The sequence below is a fragment of the Numida meleagris genome, chromosome 4, assembly GCF_002078875.1.
Source record: "Numida meleagris isolate 19003 breed g44 Domestic line chromosome 4, NumMel1.0, whole genome shotgun sequence".
NCBI classification, from domain to species: domain Eukaryota; kingdom Metazoa; phylum Chordata; class Aves; order Galliformes; family Numididae; genus Numida; species Numida meleagris.
Genome location: NC_034412.1, coordinates 89978817 through 89997354, shown reverse-complemented (window position 1 = coordinate 89997354; position 18538 = coordinate 89978817). Strand labels below are relative to the sequence as shown.

Sequence of the window (18538 nt, the reverse complement as noted above, 5' to 3'; positions counted from 1 at the left end):
AATGCCAGATTTTCAGGCTACTTTTTGTCCGTGGAGAATGTAACTTACTTTGACCCCATGTTTTCATCTCAGATGAGTATAGCTTGTACAGAGATAGACGCTGGGAAGAGATGTTATGAATCTTTGACTTGGAGTGACTTGGCTTCTTGAGCTTTATCATACATGAAATGGCTTACCTTAAGCATGGATATGATGATTATTGCGCTGAGATTTTGTAGTATTTATGGCAATGTTTTTCTTGATATCGTGTGTACTGGACTTGCTAATGTGAAGAGTCTGTGCATATGAATTTTATAAATGAAAAACAATCATGTTGCCTGATCTGGGAGGTAATGCCTGCACAAAGGAATCTTTCTGCCAGATACGTTTGTTTGCTAAGATGGTATAAAGTTGAAATGGGCAGGGCTGGATTTTAGAACGCTCAGAAAACCTGCCTGGGGCTGATAATAGAGTAGATATGACTTGTTGGATTTTTTTTTTTCAAATCTCTGTATGAAATAATGGAGTTTCTGCTTTTTAATAACAATAACAGCAGTTACTTTGAGAAATGCTATTTTGCACAATGTATCTATCCATGGGCTCGTAGGATGAGCTGGTTCCCATTGGGCTGATGTTTATGTTACAAAATGACCGCCTTTTATTCATTCTCATAGACAGAGATCGGTGAGCTATGTAGAAAGACTGAGCTGTATGGGTGGTTTCCTCGGGATGCTTCCGTGGAAAATTGAGATCCTGCTCTTCAGATGAGGTGGAGAAGCTTGCCATGCTGCTGTCCATGGTGTAGTAGTACAGTAATGGAGCCCTGTGGGGTTTTACTCTGGCGCAACCTCTTAGAACTAAACTCATTACATTGTTATATTTAATATTAACTTGTGTCTAAACCTTACTTGATTTAAACAGTGCAGTACCTCTATGTAATTAGTGGGGGTAGGACCCTGCTGCAGGTCAATAATAGATTATTAAAATGAAAGCTGTGACTTTGCTCTATGTTTTTATTTTAATAATACTGATAATTTATCTGTTTTTCTTGGCATTTTTCATAAAGCGTATTAACAGATATTAAAGTATTTTGGTAATGAAGTTTCTAAGCAACACTTTTTGTTAGTAAAACTTGAATAAATGCATTCTTCATGTTACAGCATTGGAGATATCTGTATCTAAATACTTAGTAGCTTTTCTTATTTCTGTATTGCTAAAAATATTTTCTGTTTTTTTTTTTTTGTCTTCACATAGCAGTGTAAGACTGGAAACATCTGGGCTGGATGGACTTTAGCATCAAAAGAAGTTCTCAACTTTTAACTCGAAAAATTAACTACTTAAAAATGAAGCAAGTACCGGAGATCCTTGGAAATACCAATGGGAAAACTCAGAATTGTGAAGTGAATCGTGAGTGTTCTGTCTACTTGGGCAAAGCACAACTTTCTGCCAGTCTGCAGGAAGGTGTCATGCAAAAATATAATGGCCACGACGCTCTTCCATTCATCCCAGCTGATAAGTTGAAAGATCTGACTTCTCGTGTGTTCAATGGCGAGTCTGGGGCTCAGGATGCCAAGCTGCGCTTTGAACCTCAGGAAATAAAAGGAGTTGGAACACCACCAAACACTACTCCTATCAAGAATGGTTCTCCAGAAATCAAGCTGAAAATCACTAAAACCTACATGAATGGAAAACCTCTGTTTGAATCTTCCATTTGTGGAGACAATGGTGCAGACGTGTCTCAATCAGAGGAAAATGAACAAAAAACAACAAACAAGGAGAGGAGAAACAGAAAAAGAAGCATAAAATATGACTCCTTACTTGAGCAGGGTCTTGTTGAAGCAGCGCTGGTGTCAAAGACTTCAAGCTCCCCTGAAAATAAGGTACTTTTTAAAAACATTTTTTCTTTTGTTACATTTGTTATTCATACTGATATTTCATTTGTTCTTGTGTTAATCGTTATTTCAAGTATTTCCATTGGTACTTCATGTGAGCAGTTCACTTTCTGTGATATTCTCAGTGTCCCAAGTAAGAACCAGTGCCCTCTAGTTCTGCTCCATGTTTTTTGTCTAGATTTGGAGGACTTTCTAAACCAATTCCAAATAAGTCAAGTAAGTCTTTATTAGAGATCAGGGTATGTAGTTCTATGGGATGAGAGAAAGAGAAACTTCATCCAGACACACAGCCAGAGCATAGCCAGAATGTGCACCTGGGCAAGGGAGCTTGGGAGGCCTTGAAATTCACATATAGCCTTTAACTGTTTTTGGCAGTTCAATTGTGGTTTTTATACTTACTTGTGACCTAGCTAGTTTTGCTATAACCTAGTGAATTGTACTAGTTGAAAATACTGGATACTTTTATGATGTCATTAACATCTGTGATCCAGCTAGTCTGTTCTTGAATTTTTTTTTAAACATGGGCAGAAATGGAAGTTTCACTTTTTTTTAAATCCAATTTACCGAGTTGAAAGTAAGAATGCTGTTAGACCTTTTCCCTCTTCAGTTTTAATTAATAGGCTTCATTTAAAGGAAGGTAGCTTGCGCTCATTTCATCTCAGAGAAAAAACCTGCATAGCAGGGATATTTTCGTGTATATTAAGTTTCCCAGTGAGTAATTCACAATAGTGTTGTATGAAGGCGATGGTAAATGGTAATTAATGCTTTGGCAGGTGAACAGGTCCAGTTTTTACCCACTTTAAATGCAAAATGAATGTTAAAACTTTTTTTTCTGTCATCTGAAAGGTTGTTAATTAATGTTGACTCTTACTCTCGATACACATGCAGGGAAGAGCCATGTGCACTGCTGCTGTATTACTCATTTTATTTACCTTTGTTTTCATTAACAAAGGTAATGGTATATTTGTTATCATTACCAACTCTATTATTGCACTATTTATGTATTAAAGCGAAGGCAATATTTAGTCTGCCCATCTCTATAATTCATCCTGATCATCCTTTCACATTGGTTGTCGATGAAGGCTGGCCTGTAACTTGTGGTGCTGAGCAGTTTGTTGAAGGTTATAAGATTGATCTGTGTTGTCTGAGTAGTCCTATGATCAGACATTGTTGGGGCAAACTGTGTGAATACCAGAACACCAGAAACACGATGGCTGGAGAGTGGTGCTGAAGCGGTGGGCTACCAAACTGTCAGGGCAGGGCAGCCCACTGCGTGATCACAGCCTTCCCAGTGTTACAACCCTGTTCTTTTCAGAGCACTTGGAAGAGCAGGTCAAGCCTCTGGCTCACTTCAAAGCACAAAGGGCGAACAGAAAAACATTTGAAGATCACAGGATGTTGTTTTATGATAAAATGCCTTATTTGTAAGAAGTCTGGGGCTTTTCTTTCTTTTTCAAGGGCAGCTTGCAACTGTATGGGTTTAAACTAAAGGAAGAAAAGCCATGCTAGGGAGCATGTTTGTCCACTTGGGGACTAGTGATATATATGTATTCTCTGTGACAACAACTGTAATATCTTCATTGTCGATGTACCTAAGTTCCAAGCTCCTGCTCTAAGTGTTGTTTCATTGCCAGTATCCCAAGGCTTAATTAGTGGATTGTGCTGTGCTTTTACCTCCTTGGTTATGGTCGCAAAGAGGAAGTTGGAAAAATGTCCACGGAGTAAAAGCTGATACATTTTGTTTTTAGATACCTGTTTATTGTAGGTTACAAGTTAATGTAGAACCTGTTTGTCTGGTTTTGTTTCTGGACTGTTTTTCTCCCTCGATTTCTTCTTGTCCAAGCTCTCATTCTTTTATTCAGCAAAAATGGCCATGGTTCAAATACTGCCTTTTGTGTAAGGTAATTATATCTCTGATGGACATACCAGATTACTATCTTGCTGAGGTGAGAGGCATATCATTTAACAAATGTTCCACTGCTCTGTTGTTGGACTGGCTTGTTTGGACATTTTTCATTAACATAAAGGAAAATTGTTTAAAAATCTATCTGCAAATCTGTTTTCAGTTGGGAATAAATGCAATCTACTCGGCTATGATGTGAATTAGATTTCTGCTGATACCACGGCTTATTCCAGGCCTCTGAGGGACAGCTGTAGTGCTTTCACTTTCCCAGTTTGAAGGAGAGGAAGTAAGACAAATATCATGGCTCTTCCTTCCCCCACCCTCCTCCATTTCACCCCTTTCCCTCTACTCCCTTATCTCTCCATCTAAGGAGTTCGCTTTAAAGTCCAGGCCTATTGTAATGAGTGTGAGTTTAGCAATTAGCAGCTTCTGCACTGAGGAACTACGTTGATACTGGTCTAAGAACACCTCTGCATGCGATAGGTATTACGTGTTGGATGTTTGAATCAATGCCAAACCCATGGAGCCTGGTAGTTGCCCACTTTGTAGTGCTGCTCATGTTAAGTGGCAGGATGCTTCTGTTCTAGATCTTGTCATGGCTGCATTCTCACAATGCTAGTGGTTATGAATGGGGTCACTTGCTGCTTTTGTTGGAGGTGATTTTCCTCCTTGTTGGAGGAGGATGGCAGAGATTTGCTTAATGCAGTAACACAAAGTAATCCGGATTAATCCCTAAAGTAATCAAGAGTTTCTGCACAGGAAATAGAGAGGGTACATATATTTCTAGCTCTTATGCTGGTGATCTCAAGGTCGGTCTGCAGTGCTCTGCAGTCCTAATAAGAGTTCGGTGTACTATACTGGCACATTTGAGCTTGCTCTACATAAGCCAATTTGGGCCTTGAAGTGGCAGCTTGCCCATTTGGCATAGCTTCCTGGCATGACTACCTAGCATGGGTGCACTAGCTCAGAAAAGCAGCAATGCTGTGTCCGTAACAAACCTGGAAGGTCCACACACTGCTATACTTGCTAGCTTAGGGATGCCAGTTGTGCAACATGGATGTGATCTAAAAGCTGTACCTTTCACAAAGCTTCCTATCCAGTTTTCTTGCAGTCCTCATGTAGTATTGCACCAGAAAGTTGGCAGTTCATTGCTCTTTCTACTCAGCACAGCCTATAATGATTTTGCAGCAGCTACTTGGGGGGCAGCTGCAAGTTACTGGAGACATGCCACTAGTCTGTGTCTTGTGTTTGCATTGCCATTTTGCATTCACAGAGAAAAACTGTTCTGGCCAACTCCATTCTATCTGATGACTACATGATGTTATAGTGCCTTTCCCAGTGAATGGTAATGATTTAGAAACCACATAGAGGAAGAACAGAAGCAGTTTCAGGATTATCTGCTGTTTTTTGTGCTTCTATGCTAAATACTGGAAGATGGGCACCATGGAGGTGTTGCTGTTGCTCAGGCCACGGCTTCCATCTAATTAATAGAGCTAGGCAGAAATCAACAAGTTCCCTCTGTAAGACTGAAGAGCCGTTCTCCTCAAATAATTGATTATCCTGTTTGTTATCCTGTTTATAGCTGTTAGGAGTGGAGAAAACAGCCAGATCCTGAGATGACCTGTTTTGTTTTAAGTACAGAAAAAAAAAATTCAAATAAATAGATCTTTTCCAGGAAGAGGACTTGATTGTTTTGCATTGTCAGTCACTAGGAATTCGTGGTCAACTCGCTGTAAAATGTGCAGCTAAACAGCCACATGAATTGATGTCTGCAGTTGGACTCTGTATAACTTTTTTTTTTTTTAATAGGCTGTTGTTGAGTTTTCAGAGCCTGTCTTCAGGCAAATGATAAGGTAGCCTTCCTGGATGCTGTCACTATAATCCCAGTGGAGTAGGAGTTACCTTAAAATCTTTCCCATGTGATCCCTTCCAGAGCAAGAGAAATGAATTCTTACCCTTTTTGGAAGGATTCCATAGCTCCTGTTACTCTTTAGTCCTCAGTAAAGGATTATGTTTAGCTACACATTAGTTCGTTCTCAGCAGCTCACAATGTGCAGCAGTAATTGTTACTCTGGAATTTCAAATCATTCATTCTTAATGTCTCATAGGAATAGTATTTTAAAGAACTACTTGTATGTTACATAGCACCAAAAGCATACAGCATCAAGAGTATACTTGTTTCAGGGGAGATTAGAAGCTATGGGCTGTCTCAGAGTGAATGCAAAATCAATTGCAGAAAGCTGAAGTATTTGTTCAAGGCTCTCCTCTGTTCCAGGCTTCTCGTTCTTGTGTACAGAAGTGGCCGAAATAAGTGTGCTTTCTGCATCAAGCTGTTGTCTCAATACATTTTTTGCGTACCAAGTGGAAAAAATGTTTTCACATTCACATCTGTTCTTAAACGCATGGGTAGAAGAATCCAAATATGAAATAGTATCTTGACATGATGACAAAAACAATCCTTAAAACTAGCTGTAACAAGTCAGTTTAAGAACCGTCAAATTCAGCACCTCAGCTTGGGGGGTGACTGTCAGCAGAGGGTGCAAAAGAGGGGCAAAGCGTGGAGCAATGCTTTCTGCAAACACGCTCAGTCCCCAGCATTTTGTGACTCAGAGGTTTCTAGAGCTCATGGTGATGACTTTGTGCTTGGTAGCTGTAGGTGACTGAATTCATGGAGTAAAACTCGGCTTCTTTTTGAGTCAGTGCAAACTTCTTACATACATGACATTTGGTAATGGAGCAAGATGTGTATGATGTAATGGGCTGGTTCTTTTTGCTATATCTCTTGATGCTTTGGTCTCCACTGTCGTCTTTTTGGAGAAATATGGGCCAGAACAGTACACAACATTCAAGATACAGTTGTCTTGTGGATATATACAGTGGCATGATATGTCTCTCTATATTATTGTCCATATTGAAAATAGTGTTTTATACTATATACATCCAATATTAAAAAATATAATGGTATTTTGTTGTTTCTTGACTGCTTCCAAGCCACTTGTCACAGAAGTACCTAAAAGTCCTTGAGCCAGGTCTTCCACATGTCTAGAAATATTCTAATAGCTTTGTGATTCTTAAACTCTAGATCAGATGGATGCGTTTTTCCCTCTGTACCCCACCCCACACCTCACCCCTTGGGTCTGATGTAGGATAGTGAAAACACCCATGCTTACGCTTTAGTAGCCTTTACAGAGCCAGCTTGAACAAGATGGTTTTGATCCCCAGAGCTTTTTTTCCACTCAGCACCCAGTGACAGTGACCCTTAGCAATGAGAATGTACTGCTTCTAAGCCTGGACTAATAGTGCAGCGGCTAGCTGTGAAGCGGTGCTGTCATATTGCAGTTTTTCAGTGAAACATGAACCAAAGAGGTGTGTTTTGAGGAAGGAATTGGGTTGTTTTCAGAGACTACCCTTTGCTTGCAAGAGTAGGTGTGAATCCTGACATTGCTGAACCCTTTTTCCTTAACCACCCTCGTGCAGCCCAAAAGACTGCTCCACAATGATATGAGCATTGAAGATGTGGTGCTCGACTTTAAATTTTCTTGTCCATCATATCTGTGCATCTCTGTGGTACCAGCTACGTGAAAGTTGGAACGATCCTAAGGAGCTGACCAGATAGAAAGGAATCTAAGTGATTCAAAGAGTGTTACCAAATGCTGCATTGTTTTATATTCGTCAGTGGTTTGTGTGCTCCAGGATTTGGTTTTTATTCTGTTCTTTGTGCATTTGTTGTGGAAATGGTAGAGCAGGCAAAATTCTTCTGGAACAACTAACTAACTTCCCATTCCATCTCAGCAGCGGATGGTGTGCCATAACACAGCTAAGGTGAATGACATTTATTTGTTTGCTTTGACTAGACTTATTTTCAGTCATTGCACTAGTACTGTCACTCAGTAGTGACACTATCACTCAACACTCGACATGAACACTGTCATCTCAGCATCTTGTCCTCGCACTGCACTGGCTGGTAGTAGTTGAAATGACAAGCTATTTGGTTGGTTTTGTTGCTTTCCTGTTCAAGATAGGTGAAGCCTTTCTGTTACTTTGCTCAGTTTTCTCTTAACCAAAATAATGCATATCTAACTTCTGCATTTAGCTGAGAGCTAGATCTCCAGTTCAGGGCTATGCTGGTTGGTTGGATTTACAGACAGATTTTTGGGAAATGTAAGTGATATGTACCAGATGTCATTTCTGGCCCTTAAAGCCTCCTTTTGTCAGGAAAGAAAGATGCTTTGTAGTAACTGTGAAAGAAAGTAACAAAAGCAAAATATTTTGATCTGTCTTGGAGTAGTGGGATCAGCCTTTACAAGTTTCCTTCTTCTGGAGTGGATTTCCATGTAAGGCACATGGACTTCAAGAGCTCCGAATTTCTTTGTTCATAGACACTAGTTGTCAGTTTGCCTATTACCCCTGTTTAGTTATCATTTTATTTTGAGTAAATAGGCCCAACCTGGCTAATGTTTCTGTAACTGCTTTTTGTGAAAACTCTTAGAGGAATTGTTTTCTGGGGCATCATAAACAGCAGCTAAAAATGTAACTTGTCAATAGTAAGGAATTAATTCCTTTCTCACAAAGAGAGCTTATAAAAATGCTTTATTTTAGAAATCTAGCACAGGAGGGAAAACTGGATCTTGCACAAACCATCGCCACCATAGCCTTGCATGATGAATCTCAAATCACCTAATGATAGAAAAGCTTGATTTTTCTTTTTTTGAGGGGGAGGTAGAAAGTCGATAAATAAATCTGAATTTGAATGTGTGTTGAGGATGCTTGTAACAAACTAAAATGATTTGGGATCTTAGATCTTGTGGAATTGTGATAGCACTTTGAGTTTGTGCTTTATGATATTTTACTGCAATGACCACCTTATTTATATGGGATCGGAGTATTCCTGATTGGCATTTTCCAAGTTTTCAGTGCATCATTATTGCTGAAAATAAGAAATGTTTCTGGAATATGCTTCATCATTGCCAAATCAAGGTAATCATAGAATCATAGAATGGCCTGGGTTGAAAAGGACCTCAAAGATCATCGAGTTTCAACCTCCCTGCTGAGTGCAGGGTCACCAACCACTAGACCAGGCTGCCCAGAGCCACGTCCAGCCTGGCCTTGAATGCCTCCAGGGATGGGGCATCCACAACCCTGGGCAACCTGTTCCAGCGCGTCACCACCCTCTGTGTGAAAAACTTCCTTCTAATATCTAACCTACATCTCCCCTGTCTCAGTTTAAAACCATTCCCCCTTGTCCTATCGCTATCCACCCTCATGAGCAATCATTCCCCCTCCTGTTTATACGCTCCCTTCAAGTATTGGAAGGCCACAATGAGGTCTCCCCGGAGCCTTCTCTTCTCCAAACTAAACAAGCCCAGTTCCCTCAACGTTTCCTCATAGGAGAGGTGCTCCAGCCCTCTGAACTCGTTCCAAGAGCTCCACGTCTTTCTTGCACTAAGGGCCCCAGTCCTGGACACAGTACTCCAGGTGGGGCCTCACAAGAGCTGAGTAGAGGGAGACCACCACCTCCCTCTCCCTGCTGGCCACTCCTCTTTTAACGCAGCCCAGAACATAGTTGGCCTTCCGGGCTGCCAGCACACACTGTGCTGTAATGTCTATTTATTTTTTTTCCCCCCTTGCCACTAGGCTGATTAACCCACCGATACTCTTGTGTTTAACCTTTACAACTGGAGGATCTGCTAGCTATATTTAGTAACACAATGGAAATTACTTACCTAGAAACCTCTCTTGCCTGATTTTATGTATGGTGTTCAATTTAAAGGCCTACTTTCAAAATCTAAGTATTTGTTGGACTCTGTCATGTTATTAGTGGCTGCCCTTTGCACCAAATCAGCATTTTTCCTTAAATCTAAACCGTTTCTTTCAGAAGTGTTCTTATGGCAAGAAAGCGTAGAGATAAGTATCTGTCTTCACCAGAAAACAATGTTCAGAAGGTCCAGGAGTTGGTAGCATTATCCAGGCTTGGGTTTTTCTACCAAGAGTGTTAGGATTCAGAACATCTGCCTGTGCTAATGTGGATCTTTGTGAACTACCAAGAGCGTATCTGTTTAATAAAGTGCTTTGGGAAATCTCTTATTTACTCAACCCTATCAGGATGTTAGGAGAGTGTTAAGAATGGGGCTCTCGTACAGATTCTAATCTGGAACGCATGTGAAAACATTGTGCAAGCAGGTTACAGAATACACGTGGATGCAGCGTTCTGAAAACGTGTATGTGTGCTGAGTTAGTTTTGTTTCTGTTAAGCTATGTCAAATCTTTATAGGAATTCTTCAGAAAAAAACTGCTTCATTTTCTAAACTTCCTCACGGCTCTGTCATCGTGCTTTTCCAGACTTCTGTAGCATCTCATATCCACAGTGTCTTATATACTGAGATAGAACAGTTAAAACTTTTGAGGATGGGCAAATGTTGGAGAAGTTGAGTGTAGGCAGAAATCTTTTTATAATACTTACTATAAAAGAAAGTTTCATTCGTTCTGATCAAGCTGTATCTAATTTAAATACTGATTTTTTGGAACATGGAACCTTTCAACAGTAAGCCAGTAGCTTGTGATTTAAGAGGTCATCTAAATGTAAATGTAGAAATTCAGTAAAGCTGCTGAATGAAACTGCTCTCCACTTTTGCAGAAGGATTGAGGGTTGGGAAGTGTTCCAGAGCTTATATCTTCCTGGATCTATCTGTGAATGATTGAATCTGTTTCTTCTCAACTCTATACTCTGAAAAAAAGATAGTGTCCTAGTTAGTAAAATGCCATGTTAAGATTATTTCTAAAATGCTTGCTCATATAGTGTTTGTGTAAGGGAAGATAGCTGATTTGGATAGACAGATTCGTTTTTAACTGTAAAAGCATCTAGAAAACGTGTCATCGGCTTGGAACTCAATAATGAGGGAAGCAAAGCCAGAAAAAATAATATTGATTTGAAATATAAATTTGATCTTTTATTTTAAAATCCATAATCTAAATGATGAATCCGCATCTAAACTTCCTTTTGTCTTCTGCTTTTTGTCTTCTGCTTTCTTTCATCTCAGAAGGGAGGATCCTGCATGGTGTCATGAGCTGCTCTAGATGAGTTTGTGGAAAGCAATGGAAGAAAAAAAGCTCTTGTAATTAAGCTTGTATTTGATTTTGAAAAGCCTCAACCATCCTAGCAAAGTTTTTAGGGGATTTACAAGTAGAGCAGAGATTTATTTATTTTTTCTATCCTTTTTTGGTTTTCCTATTTCATAGCTTCACCAAATAGTCACATGGAATAAAAACAAATAAACTGTGGTTGTGCTGGGAAGAATCAAACAGTATCTTCAAAGGTAATTCTTCACAGTGTCAGGACTTTGTCACTCTGTTGTTCAGGTACTTAGTAACAGAAGAAAAGATAATTTGAAGATAGTTGTTCTAAAAATCGAATATGAATGCTTTTAGTAAAATATCTGTACAGAAATCTGAAAAACTAGTAAGAGAAGCCCCAGCATAGTTTGTTCATCTTGTTTTGATATGAGCTTTTTGTGCTCACTTCCCCTTCAGTCTGTACCTCACTACACAGTATGATGCGTATTACACAAAGGTGTTGCAGATGTTTGGAGCCAAGGCAGTTTGCAGACATGGATGCAATGGTGTTTTGAGAACTGCAGTCTTTGGGTACTCTAATATTCTGTTGTGCTGAAGAGGAAACCCAAAACTTCAACAGTTCATTGCTTCTTTCTTCATGTTTCATCATCATTATCTATTTTCTAGCAATAATTCAGCTTTTTAAAAAAAAAAAAAAAAAAAAAAAAAAAAAAAACAAAAAAACCACCATCACTGAGGTGGTTATTTTTATGAAGATACTGTATTTAATAGAATCATTTAGAATAAGTACTGGCCTCACTTTGGAATGAGTCTTGGGTTGCTAACCCTTTCATTTGAAGTAATAGTATATATTTGCACCAATTTCAATCAAGCTTAATTGTGATTTTTGGTTTTGAAGTGACTTAATGAGATTTTTGCATTTAATGAGAGTGAGAAGCCACTTCTGTGTCCTGAATGATAGAACATAACTCATTAGGAAAGTAGCTGCATCTTTCCATTCTGTTGCCTGAAGACTGAACAGTGATTTGTCCTTCATCAAATTAAAGTCTTGAATTTTTCAGGAAGCATGAGCTTTCCTTAGGACATAATTGTGACGGTTCGTTCTTAAGGAAGATAAGTTTGGAATTTTTTTTTTTTTATGAAGACTTTCTTTGTCTGTTTGTTGATAGTGAACCTAGTCATTGGTCAATTTAAGTGACAAAACTTGAGTCTTTTCTGCTTTGTTGCACCCCTTTTCTCCAGACAAGCTCCCATCTCTCCTGAACCTCTCAAAGGAATGGAGTTCTGTAGCCACTTGCTTTCCTAACAACAGTCTTTCCTAATAGAGAGGCAGGAGAAGACAAAACATTTTATTTTTATTTTTATTACACAAGTCAGGATAAAAAACACATTGTATTTCATCCACTAATACTCTGAAGTAGATAGCAGGACTGGAAAAATATATGGTCTTGGTCAATGAGCACTATTCCATATTGAAGAAAGAAGTTTGACTGCGTTTCTGTGTTGTAATTTTGATTAGAAGTACATTTTAACCGCATATATTCTGTTTGTGAACCTTGATTATTTTGTCCTAGTTTCTTTGTAATGTTAGCACATTCTTATTCCAGAGTGCAAGTGGACCTCCAGCAGTCTGTATGTGTAGCACGGCCAAGGAGAAGTCCATGGTGCACGATTACAAACTGATATTACTTTCATACAAATCAAATTGAAAGTGAAAGCAGGAGGGGAGATACCTGCAAGTTGTTCAGTATATGCTTCCCCATTATGTTACAGAATAAAACCTGTACTGTCTTCATCTGTCTTAAATGTTCTCTTTTCTGGTGATACGTTCTCCACCACTTTTTGACAGTGTTCTTTGCCTAATCCCCTTGTGACAATTTACAGTTAGATGAAGTTCATGATTTCTGTAGCTTCCAAAGTTAGTTCAGTGAAATACTATTCTTTTTGACATTTCAGTTAATTCACAATGAATTTGAGGGGTTAGTTCCTTGCACAAGCATGCACATGTACACGATAAAGATCATTATTATTATATTAATATCTTTATTCTTTACCACTGATCATTTCAAAACTGATAACTTAGCTCAGTCTGACGTCACCTAGTAAGCCTGGTTGGTGTTTTTAAAAAAAAGAGTACATTTGTCCTTTGCCAGCTTAAAGCTGTTTATAATGCTCTACAATCAAATGTAAAGCTCTGCATTCAGTACGGTAACAATGTTGTTCTTAAATGCATCGTGCTTTGTAGTTGTTTTAAAATAACTTTAAACTTTGAAATTACCCATCCCACACAGCGTGTTCTTGTCTCCTCACATTCATAGTCAGGCCAGAATTAAACGAAAACGGGATGAATTCTTTTGATGGCTTGTAGATGAAGTTAATTAAATGCAAATGTTTTCTATGACCAAGCCATCACTTCTCACTTCTTTGGTCTGGTAGAATGCTAACAGAATTGTCAGGAATTCCTGTCAATCTGCCTGTCACTCATCACTTATGAAAGTGCTGAGAGAAATGGCAAATAAATGTTGGAAACGTTAAGAGAAGAGGAAAGGCACGTTAAATATTCTTTTCTTCTTTTGTATATCTCAGCCTATTGCAGTTGCTGTCTTGGATGAATTTTTAAGAATGCTGGTATTCTTCAAGGCATAATTTCTTGCAGAAAAACTCAGTTATGGTAATTGAATTACGCTATTCCACACTCCACAGTCCCCCAGACAAAATAAACTTGAAATCTGTCTAGCTGCCTTTCAGAGCAAGGCTTTCATTAGGGTGCAAATCCAGAAAGCCAGGGATTTCTGTTGAACCAATATCTACAATCCTTAGGAGTGTGGAGCCTGTCAAATGGCCTGTGTATTCAGCACTGGGACTGCCCTGTGTGGTCCTCAGTCATTACCTGCTCACGCAGGCTTCAGGCATCCTATTTACGTAATTTCTTTGCAATTTAGTGTTTGAAAAAGGAAAAAAAGCCACTGAAATTATCGGTCAAAGTAGAAAAGAAAGATGCTCTCAAACTGTTTCTGGCTTCCTGTTGGGTATAGTTGTCTTAAAGTTCAGGGGGAGGTGACTGAGGAGGTGTCTATCTCGGAGGCTGCAGAGCCTGCTTATAATTGACGTGGGAGAACCGGGGAAAATTCTACAACTAAACATGTTTGCTTCTGTCAAAACTACAGGAGAAGGTACCGGGATAGGGCAAAACAGCAGGCCTGACTGACTTTAGCAGTTACAGTAAGCGCAGAGTGATTTATGCTCCTCTGCAGCACAAAAAGTCCTACAGAATTCCATTTGTTTCCATTTGTGGGTAGGATATCTCATTAGAAACGTGAACAATTTTAAGGAAGCCTATTTCTTTTCTACTTCGGGCAAGAACATCATCATTACAAGCAAAAATTGAGGGGAGAGTAATTTGGACTCATTTGAGCTTCCCTCACTTCGCGGTTATGTTCTTAAACCAGAAGTTTTCCATCTTATTTTGCTTGTTTAAGAATCATCACAGAAAGAATTGATCTACTGTTGAAGCAGAATGGATTACTCATCATAGACCACTGGAATGGCTGGAATGCTTCCAGCCCTGCCTCTCCATGTTCCACAGATGCAAAGTTGGATTGCCTGTTTTATTAACTGTGTATTGTTAGGGATACTCAATTATTTCTTTAAAAAATTGTCCAAACGGCAATTCCTGTTTTCCTCCAGATGAAAAACACTGCAAGCCACAGTACTTGTTTCTGTACAGTGAATACAAGTGTCTCCTGAAGAACCTCCAGCCCTCATCATACAGTAACATACATATGTGTAGAGATGCTCTTTTCATCCCACCTCACCAGTAATTTAAAAACAAACAAACAAAAAACCAACCTGGAAAGTGGAGTAGAATCTATGTATGTGGCTGCCTGCCAGTGTCTACCATTTCCTGAGGGTTTTTAAGCAATTTTAATACTTACAATTTCTAATGCTATGCTGGCAGTGTGCAGAAATATTTTAGAGAGGAAATATTAAAGAGGCTGTTAATGTCAGAGGGCTGCTTTTCTCAGAAGTACGTGCCAGGCATTTCACCTCACCATTTATAGCTAAGATACCTATAAAATGGGTCAGAGTAGCTTTGAGAATGAGGAAATCAAATGAAATCAGGATGATGTGGGAAAGTAAGAGGGACGAGAATGAGCTCACGACAATATTGTCTATAGGTTTTTAAATAACCTCATAAAAGAGCTCCTCAAAAGAATTATGTGTGTCGAATTCTGTGCTGCATTTTGCCATCCTTTAAAGCATGTACATGTTATCAATAGAAGAAAGCATAAATACGGGAAGTATTGCATAGATCAGCCGTGCAGTTTTTATCAGAGGGCTGTCGTTTTCCCATTTTTTTAATCATGATCCATCAAAGAAGTTAAAATTCGTGATGTGCTTATAGATGTGTTGAAATGCAATATTCACCCCTGTAGTGCCATCCCTTTTAGATTACGCTGCAATAAGAAGCACTGCTTGAGCCTTTTCATTATTCCAGCCAGATCCCTCTCAGATTTTAGTCATAAATCTCTTCAGCTTACTTGCACTTTCTGAAAAATACTGGGGCTTGTAAATTAAAAATGAGATTGAGAATCCTGAATAACTTTCGCATTTTCCATTAGTTAGATTTTTCTGAAAATATTTTTATCCAGTCTATTCTGTTTACATGTTGAAGTTGGTTTTTGTATGTTAGGATTAATGTTTTTCTGGATCTGTTCTTAACATATACATTTCTTAATTTGTAGCTTTTAAGCCCAACTTTTTCTGTCATGTTTAACTGCTAGAAAGAGCGTTTGGTTTTTCACATCTGCTTGGAATCTTTTAGGTCCTTTGAGAGTGCTGGACTTGAGGCAAGCTCAGCGGCAGGGGTTTTCTGACAGTCTTGCAGATTCATTAGAGAGCCAAAAACCTTGAGACATGGGAACACAGCTCTTGCTGCAGGCACATGAACTGAGTCTAAATTCATCAGAAAAGCTGAATCACTGGATGAGTAACTGCTCCTAACAATCAGATGACATAGCATCATGTCTGTTTACCAGGAGCAGCTTTAAAAGCTTTGAGGAAAGGAGTTTCTCAGTGCAATGGGCTTGAAGTTTATTTTCTAGCAGGATGCGCCTCTGTGTTTGAATATTAAAAATCCTCAATGCTATTGCGCTGTGTCAAAGATTGGTTGTTTGGTTGTGGAAAATAATGCGTGGTTAGTCTTAATAGTGTTTCTGGGTTTAAAAGTCTATTTTTAAGATAACCTTGTCTGTTTTGATTCAACATAACGTTTCAAATACTGTATGTTTCCACCTTGTAGGTTTTCAGGTTCTTAACAGTATTTCCTCTTTCCTCTTGCTGCTTGTATTAATTGAAACAGAGTTTTGTTCCAGCAGTAACATTAAATCCACTGAAAGCCTGAAGCTCTGGTCTGCCTTCTGTTTGTTGAGCTGGTACTATAAAAGATGAATGATAAAACACGTTGCATGTATATATAGAAAAACAGAAAAGCAAAATAAGTAATAATTTTAACAGATACCTTCCATGAGAAATGTTCTGTGCTTTCTCAGATCCAGTGTTAAAGTTTACCTAGATAAGGGCATTTGTTATTTACAAATAGAACAAATGAAGAGAAGAAGAGAGAATGTCACTAACTTCATAGAATGTGACATAGTTTTAGTTTCTGAGTAAATGTCTGCACTGGTGAATTTCATTATAAATAGTACGAATATGTACCTGCCAGTGGGAAACATAAAACTCCCTTGTACTATTTAAATCTGTCCATTGAAGTGGAAAGAGATTTGTGATAGTTTTCCAGCAACTGAACTGCCTTTAGAGCACGAACTAAGGACACTTACTAACTCCTGCTACTAAAACTGGAACAGGGGAAAAAAAGACCTTGCAAAAGGGTGTGGGGGTGTAGGGTTTGTGTCATGCTTTCCTTACAATGTAAAAAGAGAGCTAAAAGATGCAAAATGTGGGGAATTTTTTTCTTGAGTGGTTATACTTGCTGCTTCTGTTTAGACATAAAGGCATTTCAACCTATTCTAGATTCTAATCCAAAACAGAATTGTTGTTTGTATAGCACTTAACTTGATTGATAATGTTCATAAAAACTGAGACCGACTCTTCTACATCTTCAGTTGGTGCTCAGTGAATGTGTTTGAAATTAAAGCAAGCCTTCCTGATGGTCTCTCAGCAGTTACTCAAAATGATAAAGGCAAGCCACAGCTTACATGCTAATATTTCAAACTGAAAAGAACAAATGGAACTGGGATTTTTTTGCCGTGAAAGAACAAAAAATGTGACTTAGTTTTTGTTACATGTGAAATATAATTATTGTTTGCTAGAAAATTCCATAACCCTTTTAGTGTGCTATTTCTTTCTTTTTTTCATTATCACTATGTTTTTGCATTTAACTAGAATGTTTAAAGAGAATACAAACTTTGGTTTGTTGTGTATTTTTATAATACTAGTGTATATCTGAAGGAGAAACTGTGATAATATTTTTCCCCTTTTTTTCCTTTTTAAGGCTGCTGCTAAGAGAGATTCAACACAAGGTACCATCAAAGATGATAAAGTCCATCTGTTGAAGTATAATATAGGAGATCTAGTGTGGTCAAAAGTATCAGGTTTTCCGTGGTGGCCATGTATGGTTTCTGCTGATCCCATTCTCCATTCCTACACTAAACTAAAAGGTATGTCTGTGATGCTACAAACATCTGGATTTTTTTCAGTATATAAATATTATTTTGGGAAAATTTTGTTCTTCATTTTATCTGTTTGAATCAGTAACTGAACCAATTCATCACTGTCAAGAGGGATGTTAAAATCCTGCAAGCACTGTTCTTGAGCATTTAGCAGCCTGAGTTTGTTTTTTCTACTGTGTTGGTGTTTTGTTTTTTGTGTTGTTTTTTTTTTTAACTTGAATATTATAAAAAAGAGATCAAAATTTTGATCTGTGAAACTGGTTGAAGTCCTATTAAAAAATTACCTGATGATACATGCTTTCCATTGTTTTTGTGGAGATGTTTGGCGAAGTGATATGGGCTGAAAGCTCATGGGGATTAAATAATCCTGATGATTATGTTTTACTAAAAGCAATTTCTAATTCAGCTTAATTTTCTGTGATTCGTGGAATCAGTAGTTACCTGCAGATGTTAGTTGATTCTAAATGCAGGCACTACTGAGCGTTAGTGAAATTCTTATGCACAAATCTCTACCCATTTCTTCATCATCTCATTTGTAGTTTCTTACTCTGTTCTTATACCTTAAACTGTAAAGGCTTATCTGTGCTGGTTGTAGAGTGACAAAGTAATAAAGGTTAGAAAGGATCCCTGGAAGATGTATGGTCTCTAAGCTAGACCAGGTTGCATAGGGCCTTCTCCAGCGCAGTGTTTCATGTCTTCGAAGATGGAGACTGTACAACCTTTTATATTAGTACCATGTTAATCCAGAAAGAGTCTGTCTCATTCTTCTGCGTATCTTTCCTGCTAAGTTGTTGAAGACAGCAGTAAGATCTCACCAAGTCAGTGGGTTGCTTGGGTTCATGTGGTTGGTTTTCTTTTGTTTGGTTGGTTTTTTGAGACTCAAGAAGAGAAAGCTCTCTGAACATCTTATTGTACATTGTGTGCTCTAGCTTCTTGTTGCCCCTCCTGTCTTCATTGTTCTGTGAAATCCAAAACTAGATAGAGTATTCCAGGGGTCTCAC

The 18538-nt window shown here is 38.5% G+C and overlaps 1 protein-coding gene across 8 annotated transcripts in view; it reads left to right on the top strand.

Moving 5' to 3' along the window:
- The window catches only part of NSD2 (nuclear receptor binding SET domain protein 2), a 104849-nt gene that overhangs the window by 40611 nt on the left and 45700 nt on the right, over nucleotides 1-18538 (top strand). For 7 of the 8 annotated variants that reach the window (XM_021393788.1, XM_021393790.1, XM_021393783.1 and 4 more), the window contains 2 exons: nucleotides 1234-1859; nucleotides 17360-17525. In XM_021393788.1, coding sequence (XP_021249463.1) covers nucleotides 1263-1859; nucleotides 17360-17525 — 763 coding nt within the window. In that variant the 5' untranslated portion in view covers nucleotides 1234-1262. The remainder of the gene's footprint in view (nucleotides 1-1233; nucleotides 1860-17359; nucleotides 17526-18538) is intronic. The other variant, XM_021393787.1, reaches the window with a different exon arrangement.